Source organism: Battus philenor, unplaced genomic scaffold, assembly GCF_028537555.1.
Source record: "Battus philenor isolate CCGP_79_NKW_IND1 unplaced genomic scaffold, ilBatPhil1.0.hap1 SCAF_3, whole genome shotgun sequence".
In the NCBI taxonomy this organism is placed as follows: Eukaryota; Metazoa; Arthropoda; class Insecta; order Lepidoptera; family Papilionidae; genus Battus; species Battus philenor.
The window spans coordinates 16,801,496-16,813,860 of NW_027181693.1; the positions used below are offsets into that span (position 1 = coordinate 16,801,496).

Genomic DNA, 12,365 nt, shown 5'->3' on the forward strand with positions numbered 1-12,365 from the left:
ATTCTTCCATCGTTTGGCGTGGTGACGGGATGTGTTGCTTTTGGCGGTTATGGGTTGTGGTGGATACATTACTTGGTTCTCGGCAATGTAAGTTACTATTAGCGCATTTAAAATGCAAGTTGGCATTGTCTATAGTCGTGTAAGTAATTTTGCGAATTACTCGAAGCATGTGTTGCAATCGGTTTGCGAATATTGAAAAGAAAACCCCATCAAAATCTTCGGTTTTATGGGTTTTCTTATCGCCCCCGCCATTGGGGTCCTCTCACTCTTCCCTATCTTATTTATGGGACAGGGCATTACAATCTAATTTAAGATATATAATATCCTTTATTAATATACATGTTTAATTTCACGTTTTATCATAATTAAACATTTTTTGCATATTTACATAACCTTCTGTTTCATTTAAATTTAATTTGAGTTTAAGCCTGTGAAGGTACTCTGAGAATCCTTCGTGCCCCGTTCCGCGTTGTCGATGCCATAGTTCCTTCCATATACCTCCTATTCCATTCAAGTGTTCCCAGTCTAACCTGCCGCTTGACAATGAGATGGTGAATTCCTCGTAGTTTTGCCTTCTTTTACTCTTCAGGGCGGCATCCTTGGCGACGGTTTTATGGTTGAACTAATAATATAATATAATGTATATGTGAAACGATTACATTTTAATTTCAACTGCAAATTTTTAATAACAAAATCTATTTATAATATTAAAAAGGTGTTGTAAACGATCGGATTCAATAGAAAAATGTACATTCGTTTTTTTATTTAAAAGAGAAAATGTGAAAGTGCATTTTATCTTTTATTATTGAGATATAATTTTTTATTTAAAAACCCTAAAAATCTACAAAGATTATGAAATATGTTTAGCAAATTTTTTTTGTACTCGATTTCCATAACACTTAACAAATGGAATAATTTATCGTTTGGCAACTCATTTTTTATTTTTTTTATTACAACACTGTTAAAAAGATGTCATTTTGTAGAACAAAATTGTACAGTAGATTTTGGTTTTAATTCGCGAAATCAAAATCAAAATATGTGGTACGAAGCGTTGCCAAGTGTTTTTATTATAACAGCCGCTCTGGGCTTGCCGGGCTGGGGTCTTTATCATATCCACAATTTGGTCTTAGGAAATGTAAGTTTTACGGATTTCGTTATCTGTTAGGTAACACTGCTGAAATTTAACCTAACAACAAACTGATCGCAAAATTTTTAAAAATAAATCAATTACATATTACATTATCTTTCCAGTAACACAAATAATTATTTTACTTAATTTCACTGTCATTCGTTTTCGTTTCCTGCCTTTATATGTCTTCCAAAGTACATTTTCGTCACTCTAGAATATTACAAAGTAATAAGTTTTTATATTTTATGTATTTATGTTATCTGTATATTTGACCAAAAATGCTTTTAATAATTGCGCTAAACCAGGGGTGTCCAAACTCAAATAATGTTTCACTGTAGGTGGGCAGTAAAATATACTGGCTAGTAAATTGTAATAAAAATATAGTTTGATTCTTTTGCACTCTTGAACTTGCTTCTTAATGCTCTATTATGGTGAGATAGAAAAAGCTTTCTCTTGTTGAAAGAGGCTTTGATAGGTAGGAGTATTAATATTGACTCCTAAGCAATTCTTTCAAGAACACATGAAAATTACAGGACATTTTTTGACAAATATGAATCTATTTTAATTCTTTTTGTTTGATATTCCCTCGCCATGGTTTCAAGCAATGATGTGGTAAAAATAATTATGGGTGTAGCATTGAATGGAGGTGGTATAACTTGGTCAACAAAGATGAACTGAAACTCGCAGCACAAAAATAGTATATTAAGGATTTCAAGATAAATATGGCAGTGCTTTTTCACCAAATAGCAGTGAAAAGGTTGATCCTGATTTTATAAAGTTGAAATTTGATGTAAATCAATAAATTTTGATTTTAGACCTGAACACTGTTTGCTTCTAATTTTTATAAATACATCAAATGTAATGCCTATAATAGTTATAGGTGTCAGAAGAGCTTTAAGCTTTTTTTCATGTTATTCCTTTTAAAGCATTACCCTATAATTATTCAATCTGTATATGTAAACTTGTCAATCTTTTCACATCAAGTATAAAAAAAATTGGTATAATTTTATATACAATTAGCTGACCTAACAGATACTTCTCGTCTTTAGTTATTGTCATTTCAACCCATGATGCCTATTGCAAGGCATAAGCCTCCAGCAAAGATATCAATAAGGTCATATACCATGATTGCCACGCTTGGCTGGCGAGTTGGTGTTTGTAGTTTCGTATTATGGTATGCAGAGGATGCTGCTGTCTATCCTCTGGAAACTTATTTGTGGGCAGTGTTAATCCTATATAATTAATACACAGTGTGGTATGAATTAATACACAGTGTGTATTAATAATATAGGATTATACTATAACAGGGCTTCTTAAACTTTTGTCATTCACGACCCCATATATGATTGCTAGTTTCTTGACGACCCCATACAAATGTAAAAAAAATTAATTAATATTTTTCCATGATTTATTTATTAGGTAACAATATACATATACATATGAAAATATATAGTTAAAGAATTAGTTTTGAAACATACAAAATTCTAAAATTAAAAATTGCACAAAAAATTATAAAATTGTATTTATATTAGTTTAAAACCTTCAACAAATGTGCGTGTCTAGACACTACATGTCCACTGTATTCCACCAACTAAAGTGATGTTATAAAATGGTATATATAAACATTTGACATTAAAATCTCTCGACCCCATTTGGGGTCGCGACCCATAGTTTAAGAAGCCCTGTACTATAAGATTGTGTCTCAAGGATTGAACCTGTGACCTGTGATTGCAAGTGTCAAGTCTTCTGCAACTGGGTTTTTCTATTCCTCTGTATAATGCAATCAGTTGAAAGAGATGTGTTGGATGATCACAAACAGATAACATTCCCATTAACCATTATTCTTTGCATTAAATTGGTGCTTTATCTTGTAGAGGTACAGATGTGAAAATTTAGGATGCCGTGTGCTAGAGTTAGGGTGTTAAGCATGGAGCTATGAAGATGGGTAGAAAAGAATGATGATAACAAGAAATGTGAAAAAATTATTAAACACTTTTGTCCTATTCCCGAAAATAATATAGGGTGTATGACAGGTCCTCAGGCCATTTGTAGTAATAAAGCATAGATCGACTAGTAACTTGATATGAAAATTTTTGTGGTTCTGCCAAAGAATGCTTTGGGTTATTTTGAAAATCTCAGCTAAAAAAAGCATTATTAATGGCATAGAGCGGAGGAAAACAAACCCTGACATGGTCAGTTTGACACAGTCTTTAGTAATTACCACCTAAAGCAAGTAAGCTGATACCATTAGCGCTAATTATTACATGTATGACTGTATACAGGAACACAAATTTCACCAGATCTAGAAAAGTTTTTTTTGGTATAATTCTGGGTATAAATATAATAATTAGTATTAAATTGGAATTGGAATTGTAAAGGTTCTTAAAGTTCACTTCCGAGTGATGGAAGAAGATTTTGAGTGTCTTTATAAAAAAAATGAAAAGGTAATATCAGGGACATAGTTAACAAGTTCCGTGCTGCAGCAATTTTTGAAGATTTACCATTCATGTCGCATGGGATGCGTACAACTCACACTTTAAAAATAAAAAAAGTCATTTAAGATGTATGCTTTACACCTTTTCAATACTGCAAATCTATAATTAGATGAAAAAAGTTCATTACATATGTGCATATGTGATGTGAAGTTATCTATATTCGAGTCTACAATTTATTTTTTAAAAATCATTTTTCGATGAGAATTGCAAATGGCCTGAAATTGTAGCAGGGGTCGTATATGCCCCACATGGCATAGAATGTGGTAATGCGTTATCTTTCTTCTTTTTAGCCAATAGACGCCCACTGCAAGACATAGACCTTCCCTGAAGATGGCCACGATGACTGGTCCTGTGCTTCCCACATCCAGCGACTCCCCATGACCTTAAGTATGTTGTGTGGTCCACCTATTGGGCGGCGTACCAACGTCACGTCTACTGGCTCGTGGTCGTCTCTCAACGAGCGATCTGCTCCACCCGCTGCCACTTCAGACAACCAATTCTTCAAGCTATGTCGGTGATCGTGGTTCTTTTGCTGATCTCCTAATTTCTAATTCGATCTCGCAGCGAATTTTTTAATAATTATTATATAAATTTATCTTTATATAATAATTATTACAATGTTATTCACAGTGTTTTATTTGGCCCATATTGGCTTTTGAATTGGACACTGCCCTTTGATACGTGTCGGATCCTGCCAGGAATAATTTATAGATTCCAGAAGGAGCTTTGGAAACCCATTCGAGTTGTTTAAATGTGTAACTCTAAGTGTTATAACCATTTTTTCTAAATTTTTAGCATTACAGGCGCTCAATGGTTCAAAGATGGGATCGCATGCTCTATGCGAGAGACACACGGCTTGTAAATGATGCATATATCACCAGAGTAAGTTGGAGTTAATGTCTTTTTAATAAAATGTTTTTTTTTTATCTTAATAAAATGTTTACTAGTTAAGAATAAGACTAAGACTCTGTGTTTGGTACTAATCGATGTAACATAACTCCTGAAAATGCCCTGTGGAGGGGTGAAACACGTGTTGAGTAATTTGGCGGTAGCAGTTGTGTGTTGTTGCTGCATACGCATTTATCAGCGGGCTGGCGGGCGGTGCATTTTATTGCACGACTACCACTGCATGTGCGGAAGTGGCTAAATATTGGTCCTTTTCTTACTTAGTTAAGGTAGTTCATATTGACAATCTTAGTACCTCATATGTCATCTTTTAAGTCATAGGATGTCCGGAAGCCTCCGCTATTGATTTCCATTAAGATAGATTGTTGGTAGTGATCTAATTTTTATAAGGTTTGGTTAATTATATTTCTTTCACTTGTAATAATTTTGCAATCGATATTTCGTCGTAGTGTTAATCTAAAAAATTGACAGATTCACTCGAAGATTTTTAATTATTATATGACATTAATAATATGGTGATAGTTTTTTTTTTTATTTTGTAGACAGGTCAAGAAAATTAATCACCTGTATAAAGGGAACATCTTGACATATGTTACAATAATTTATCTCTTTTTGTGGAACGGGCCATTTTTTTAATGAAATTTTTTTTACAGGGCCTGGAGACAATTCCGGATGCTAAATAAAGTTTATTCTCGATAGTGGATGTTAAATAAATAATAAATAACTTAAAGTAGATTTATCTGCCATTCGTTTTATTTCAATTATGTCATTGGTGTTTTAAGTAAATTTTCTCAATTTTGACTTAATTATTATTAGTATGAACATACAAATGTCCATAAATTTGCTCCCGTTCTATGTAAATTATTAATAAATTAATTAGTTACATCGTTGTATATTTCTTTAATATTTAATACAGTGAACGACATTCCAATACCCTACTCCATATTTGGTGTAATTATATAATCAACATTCTACTAATTACAAACAAAATTATGTAGGATCTAATGTTGTAAAAAGCATATTCCTTACAAGGCAAAATTACGTAAACAATATTTTAATGGATTGATATGTTGATGAATTATTGTACACAGATAATGTAAACTTGGGTCTTGAAAGATAACATATAGTTACGTCTTTATTATGAATAAAAATAAAATATTCTTTTTTTGGTATGTAATAAATCATATCATTTTATGAAAGGTGAATTTTGTTTCTGGCCAAAGGTTCATAGCTACATACTTTACTGCATTAAAAGCATCTGTCATTCGGATTATTGACATTTGTCTGCTCTGTTTTCTCCGTTGCCGCTGATGCGTAAATATCAGAGTGATCGATATATCAATAAGTTCACGATTTATGTGTTATATGTAATTAACAGAAGCTTATTAAGATGAATAACTGTTTCATAGACATAACTGTGGAATTCTTGGCCGTTGCTTTTCATAACATCCTATATTACACCGCGGTTTATCCGCCAAATGTTTTTGAAACGAGAAAGAAGTACAGCGTTGTAGTTTACCGCTCTCAACATCCTGATGTGAATCAGTACATTGATTTGTGCTTAAAGAGCGTGGCTGAGTGCTTGAGGGAAGGCACCATGAAACGCGTGGAATTCGCGGTTACGGATAACGACTATACGCCTATAATAAAATTCGTCTTCGATTTCGAAAAGAACGTGGCGTACGAAGAGGATTCCGACGCCTATTTGGTGCAAGTTGAGCAAAATCTACGTGCATTTTGCTTAAATCTCTCTGCTATGAGCAACAAACTAAGGGACATTCCAGATGACAGGAGTTTCACAATATTTCTTCACACTAACGAGTCCACTGCTGTATCCATGGCTTCTAATCCTGATTTAGAGGAGTTCCCTCTAGTTGAAGTTGAAGAAAAGGCTAAAGAACACGATAAAATTCTACCACTGAGAAGATTTAATATAAGAGGCTACAGTATTGATGCTTATGTTGAAATGAAGTAAACTATTCTATATATCATAATTTCTCGATTAAGAGAGTTATTTTCTATTTGAATACATTATTGTTTACTTTGTACTCATATTGTGAATGTAAATGCTTATTACCTCTTGTCTTTGTTTAGGTATTCCGTTCACCAAAATTGTAGTTTTTTATTCTAATTAATATTCATTGTACATTACTGTCATATGCCATTAGAGGCTTGTATGTTTATATTAATTATAAAATATTGCATTAAAATCTGCAAAACATTGTAATTTAAAGGAGTAATGTTATAAATACATATTAAAATGTTTTATTTCCTAGAGAATACTCTAAGTTCTACATTTGTATCATGAGATTACGGAGGAAGAATCTCATAGTTATATGTTAATATAGTCGATTCATAAATGTTAAAGTAAAAAAATATATTGTGTGTAAATGTAAAATGAATAAGAAATAAAACTAAGTGTATATAAGGCTTTTATTTAATACAAAGTTTCATTATTTAATTTGACTTTTAATGATCTTATACGGGAGTATATTTCATCCCAATCGACATATACACCTATGAGTTTTCTTATGTTGTCCTCACTGTCTTGGTACTTGCTTCGACCGTGTAGCATTCTTATGTTATCAAACACTAGTATATTACCTGGATCGACTTTGAATTTGGCTGAAAATTGTTGGTTGAGCTTGTAAAAGAGACTATATGCTTCATACCATGGTTTAACTTGTTCGATAGGACCTGGGAAGTGGTTGCCTCTTTGTGGTATTGAGAAGTTTACTCTTATAACTTCGCCATGCTTATCTAGGGATATCACTGGCGATCTGTACAGTTTGTAGAATTCATTTCCATTTTCCGTGCCTATGTCACTCCATTCTACTTCCGTATCTGTTAAGATTTCATATTCTTTGTGATGGTTTTGTTTCATATAGTTTGCTATATAGTGGCAGTCTGACAGTGTGTTTTCTCCTCCCAATGATTTTGTTTGAACAAGACAGTGGAGTAGATTTACTCCAGGACAATACTCGTAATATGGTAGATCTGTATGCATTTGCAAATTGCTTGATAAATATGCTACATTGCTAGTATTTGCTACATTCTGTACAATGAATCTAACGCCATAGTGTGTTTGTTTAGGGAAACCAATTCTCTTGACAACATCATCTATTGAATTTACATTATCTGGTGTGTTTTGTATCAAACTTACTCCATACACGGATGTATCTTTTAACCAATTCAACAAGGCTTCGTCTGATGATATAATCTCACTATAGTCATGTTTTCTACAGACCTGATTGAAATTTTCACCTTTCCATGTGACTTTAGAAGGTTTATATAACTCATTGGTGTATTTATGTTGGTTCTCCGGTGTGAAACTTCTGAATTTGAGCCAATTTAGTCCGAAAGTTGATACATGTCCATCATTCCAGGTTACATGAATGTAGTCCTCGTGTTTTGTGATGTCTTTTGGTTTTGCATTGATGTCGAATTTACTCCAATCGAGTATTCTACTCTTTGCCGTCGGATGGAAACATTTTTCACATTTACAATTATCTCTCAGCCACACGTATGGAAATTTTAAAGTTTCACCTTTGACCTCTAGAGCCAATATATCATTGTTATAACTCGATGCGTTTCTAATTAAACTGTTTTTATTTAAATTTAATTTAAAACTTTCGATTAAATTACTCACAGATCGGAGCTTCTTTATCAATAACATGTCAACCGCGTTCCAAGGGACTTTGTGCGAGATAATGGTCCATCTTTATTTGTACAATGACGTCATAGTAAACATTATTATTATATTAGACGATTCGCACATGTTTTTATCAAAACCTTTACCCGATTGTCAGATATTGTATGTTCCTCAGTCATATAACCGTATATTTCATTTTATTACAAAACTGGTTATACTAGTATTTTGTCTCGCATGTTTATTTTTAGCTTCAACAAGCAATGAAGTCTGATAAACGATATATATATATATATATATATATATATATGAACATGATGAGAGAGAATGGCTATTTTGTAAGATTCTTATCTTCAACCTTATAACACGGTTTGGCTATGTATAACGCGTTAAATTTCACGTTGAACTTTTATCACCAATCATCATATGAAGCAATGTTTGTTAGGAGTGATGACTTCTCTTCTTGACAAACTTTTTTTTTTTGATCGGACTCTGCTGCCCAAATGGCGTTAGTAAATATCACGTGTTTGAGGTGGCATGCAGTGTGCACCTAGCCTAAGACCTATAGCGAAACTCGAAGGTACCTGGAGGAGCCTTAATTTGGGCCGGTACATACGCTACTTACCGGAACGGGACGCCGCTGATATCCGTGACTGTTTCGGTGAACGTTTCATAGAGTGACTAAGTTCAAAGGTCCCCACAAGGGGATTTTCGCTTGGGTTGTTTCTCGTCGATAATAACCTCTTATCATATCGTCACCATGAGAAAATCTCCAACGTAAACCTCTGGAAACGCTGCGGTGAGATGCCGATCGACCAGCATATCAAACGCCGCAAGTGAAATTAGAGAGGTCACACGCTCCGAAGGGACCCTGATCACATACCGAGGCACGCCCTAGAATGGAATCGCCCAAAGCAAACCTGGAGGCGGACGATCACTGCAGAAGTGAAGGCAGTTGGAATGACGTGGAGCGAAGTAAAGCGCGAGGGTCAAGACCGCTCGGGATGGCGACGTGCTGTGAACACTCTCTTCCCCATCTTGGGTACATAGGAATAGATGATACCGTCACCATAGCTTCCGAGAATGCCGCATTTGTATTTGATGTGCCGAGTTGTGCTGTTAGTCTATTTAGGCTTTGTGTAGCTTCATGGAAATTGAGTCCGTGGAAACAGTAGGTCCGCGGACTAAAAATGTACGCTGGTTCATAGTTTCCCATTTACATTGAAGACGCACTCACTATACACGTGTAGGTGAAACACGTGTTGAGTGGTTTGGTGGTGGCGGTTGTGTGATTCGCATTGTTTGCCGTATGCGCATTTGTCAGCGGGCTGGCGGGCGGTGCATTTCATTGCACGACTACTACTGCATGTGCGGAAGTGGCTAAATATTGGTCCTTTTCTTACTTAGGATGAACTTCCGCGAAGTAACGCCCGATTCCATTACATAGGTGTATAGTGTAGTAAACGGGGTGTAGTGTAAGTGATGCGGAGCGAGGACTACTCATGCGCGGACCGCCCTCGCTTGAACGCGAGCTATAGAGGGTCGCGGCAAGCTTATACTTGCTCAATGAGTTTGTAGGAGTGGCCGTAGTACTGTAGCTTCTTGTTAATGTTGACCACACCTCGGAGAGCGCGGAGACTCTCAACAGCGCGATGCAAACTTTTGTTCCATCTACCGTGGCGCCATCTATCATTTATCCGTTTCATTACGACGCTGCCACGATGCGATCGACTGCGCGGACACGTGGGTAAGAGCTCGTTGCTAGGCAACGCGTTTTTCGAGGCGCGGTCCAAATGCTGAGCGGTTAGCGAGTGGCGCGCGATATGCACGTCACAAGTTGTTGAGATTGCCACATTTAATTAAAAATGAGATATACATATGAACGAAAGTAACACATAGGCCAGTGATATGGCAGGTTGTAGTGGCATTAGGATGGCCACACCAATAGATGGCCGCTTAGGTAAAGGTTTTAAAGTGGAGACACCTATGGCTGTCCATAACTTGGCACGTTAAGAACAGTATACCAATTTCGGTTGCAGTAAAGAACTGAAGAAGAAAACATTGCCTCTGGTAAACCAAAAAGGAAGTCGCTGGACCTTCCTAAAGTACTGCCAGAAGGTAGGAGTAGGAAACAATATCATAAAAGTGATAAACACGGAGAATAATTTGATGTATATATAATAGATATAGATAAACTAAGAAAGGACCTTATATATAGCTACTTCCGTTATGCAGCAGTAGTAGTGCAATGAAGTGCACCGCCAGCCAGCCCGCTGATAAATGCGGTGAACAATGCGAAACACAACTACCACCGTTAATCTACACACGTGCTTCACCCCTCCACGGGGCATCCTCAGATGTTAGATCGCCCGGTGCTAAACACTGAGTGAGCTCCGTCCGTCACCGCTTTGCTATTTATATACTTCCCCCCACTACCAAAGTCACGTGATCGATCACGTGAGTGAATTTTTTTTTGCTTACCGTACGCGTAAGTTATATATGATTTTACATAGTATGTGTCAACTAGTCCTTGAAAGACATTGGATGATGGAAGCTTCATACCGGTCTATAAATGTATACTATTACTACTCCGCTGGCTCAGTGACCCAAAGTGGGTCTTGGCATCCGAAGCGAGAGACTTCCACTTTCCTCTATCTTGCGACATCGTCTGCCATTGGTTGACATTCAATTCGCGTAAGTCTGCTTCAACGCGATCGTTCCAGCGATACCTGGGTCTACCCACTGGTCTTCGACCCCTCGGTTTTTCCAGGTACGCTACCTTCACGCTCCGATCCGAACCCATTCGCTCCAAGAGACCAAACCAGCGGATTCGTTGAGCTTTATATTCGCCAATGATATCATCATTGGTCTATAAATCTATGGAGGAAGCCTATTTTCAGTTAACGCCCTATGCCTGAAATGATGAATTTCAGAAATATCCAATTTTACTTTTCAGCCACATTAGCAAGTTACACGAGAATACTCGTACAACGCGATTATGCTACACAGGAAACAATAACGTTATAAAGTTTTTGTATACCTCGATTTTTTTACTTCGTCGACCTACACATGGTAAAGTCATTCTACGCAATAAATGAGTTTTAATCTATAAATAAATAAAACTCAAAATCGCTACACGAGACTGTGAGATTGAGGGTGCCGTGGGGCTGGTAGCACATTGATATAAAACCTTCGTCTTTAGGCATCGTGGGATTTTGGACGAGAAGATATTTCATAGCTTTCCGAAGGCTACACGAAATCTACGCGTTCCCTTGCAACCATGTAAAACATATTTTACATCATTTTGTCAATTCTTAATTACAGGGTTATTTAAATAAAACAAAGTGTTCTGCGTTATTCTATATTTTATTTTATTAATTACACAGATAAAACAAAATAAAAAAATAAACATGGAAAGATATTAAAAATATTGTTCACTGCAATAACTTAAAGACTAGATGTTGAATATTCTAGGTACACTTTACAAAAATTCTCTTTTAAATCTTTTTAACAACTGTCCTATCAGATTATACTGCCAGAAGTCATTCGCTTGTCACATTTCGAAAAAAAATATTGTGTAACATATTTCAGAGTAATCACATTGTTTATCAATTACATGTAAAATAAGTTAATTAATTTTGTAAACGCTAAATACTGACTTGTAAAATAACGAACTGAAAAATATATATAATAATAAAAAAAGTTCATAGCCAGCTGTAAAACAGCGGAAGTTCATAGCTAGCTGTCAAACAGCGAAAGTTCATAGCCAGCTGTCAAACAGCGGAAGTTCACAGCCAACTATAAAATGCGCAGTTTCAACCAAAATTTATCAAACTTCTGCGCAATTTTTTTTTCGTACAAATCTAAACAACTAGGAAACTTATAAAGCAAGATGAATGATATCAATAAAGCCATTCTCAAATTATGGCATGGCAAAGTGTAATTAGAATTCGTATATATAACTATTACTTCTGTTTAACAGATAAGACTAAATGTCTATACTTTGATCGCTGAATTTAAACTTAAAAATAACACTTCGAGCTGCATTTACTTAAATCTTATTATATTTTTCACACAGTGACATACAATATGACATTGCTTTGCGTACTTAAATGTACATCCTGTATATTCATGTTTACCGTAAATCCATAGATGCTTACTCTATGATATCTACAGGGAGATAAAC

General features: G+C 35.5%; 3 protein-coding genes across 3 annotated transcripts; 2 read left to right on the plus strand and 1 right to left on the minus strand.

The window, feature by feature from the left end:
• The first annotated feature begins 962 nt into the window (after positions 1 to 962).
• ND-MWFE (NADH dehydrogenase (ubiquinone) MWFE subunit) lies at positions 963 to 5,213 on the plus strand. The gene is made up of 3 exons (XM_068770465.1): positions 963 to 1,135; positions 4,420 to 4,506; positions 5,184 to 5,213. The coding sequence occupies exons 1-3, from the start codon at positions 1,037 to 1,039 to the stop codon at positions 5,211 to 5,213; spliced, it is 216 nt and encodes a 71-aa protein (XP_068626566.1). The 5' UTR covers positions 963 to 1,036.
• Positions 5,214 to 5,787: 574 nt separating this feature from the next.
• On the plus strand, positions 5,788 to 6,971 carry PolZ2 (DNA polymerase zeta subunit 2). The gene has a single exon (XM_068770389.1). The coding sequence runs from the start codon at positions 5,921 to 5,923 to the stop codon at positions 6,503 to 6,505; it is 585 nt and encodes a 194-aa protein (XP_068626490.1). The 5' UTR covers positions 5,788 to 5,920; the 3' UTR covers positions 6,506 to 6,971.
• LOC137926710 (gamma-butyrobetaine dioxygenase) lies at positions 6,964 to 8,381 on the minus strand. The gene has a single exon (XM_068770388.1). The coding sequence runs from the start codon at positions 8,204 to 8,206 to the stop codon at positions 6,968 to 6,970; it is 1,239 nt and encodes a 412-aa protein (XP_068626489.1). The 5' UTR covers positions 8,207 to 8,381; the 3' UTR covers positions 6,964 to 6,967.
• Between the last annotated feature and the right edge of the window lie 3,984 nt (positions 8,382 to 12,365).

What these genes read in the sequence shown, in the direction of transcription:
- ND-MWFE (XM_068770465.1), top strand. Translation starts at nt 1,037, where the DNA reads ATGTGGTACGAAGCGTTGCCAAGTGTTTTTATTATAACAGCCGCTCTG. An exon ending in ACAATTTGGTCTTAGGAAAT is followed by an intron (nt 1,136 to 4,419) that starts GTAAGTTTTACG and finishes CTAAATTTTTAG; the next exon opens with CATTACAGGCGCTCAATGGT. An exon ending in ATGATGCATATATCACCAGA is followed by an intron (nt 4,507 to 5,183) that starts GTAAGTTGGAGT and finishes TTTTTTTTACAG; the next exon opens with GGCCTGGAGACAATTCCGGA.
- PolZ2 (XM_068770389.1), top strand. Translation starts at nt 5,921, where the DNA reads ATGAATAACTGTTTCATAGACATAACTGTGGAATTCTTGGCCGTTGCT.
- LOC137926710 (XM_068770388.1), bottom strand. Translation starts at nt 8,206, where the DNA reads ATGTTATTGATAAAGAAGCTCCGATCTGTGAGTAATTTAATCGAAAGT.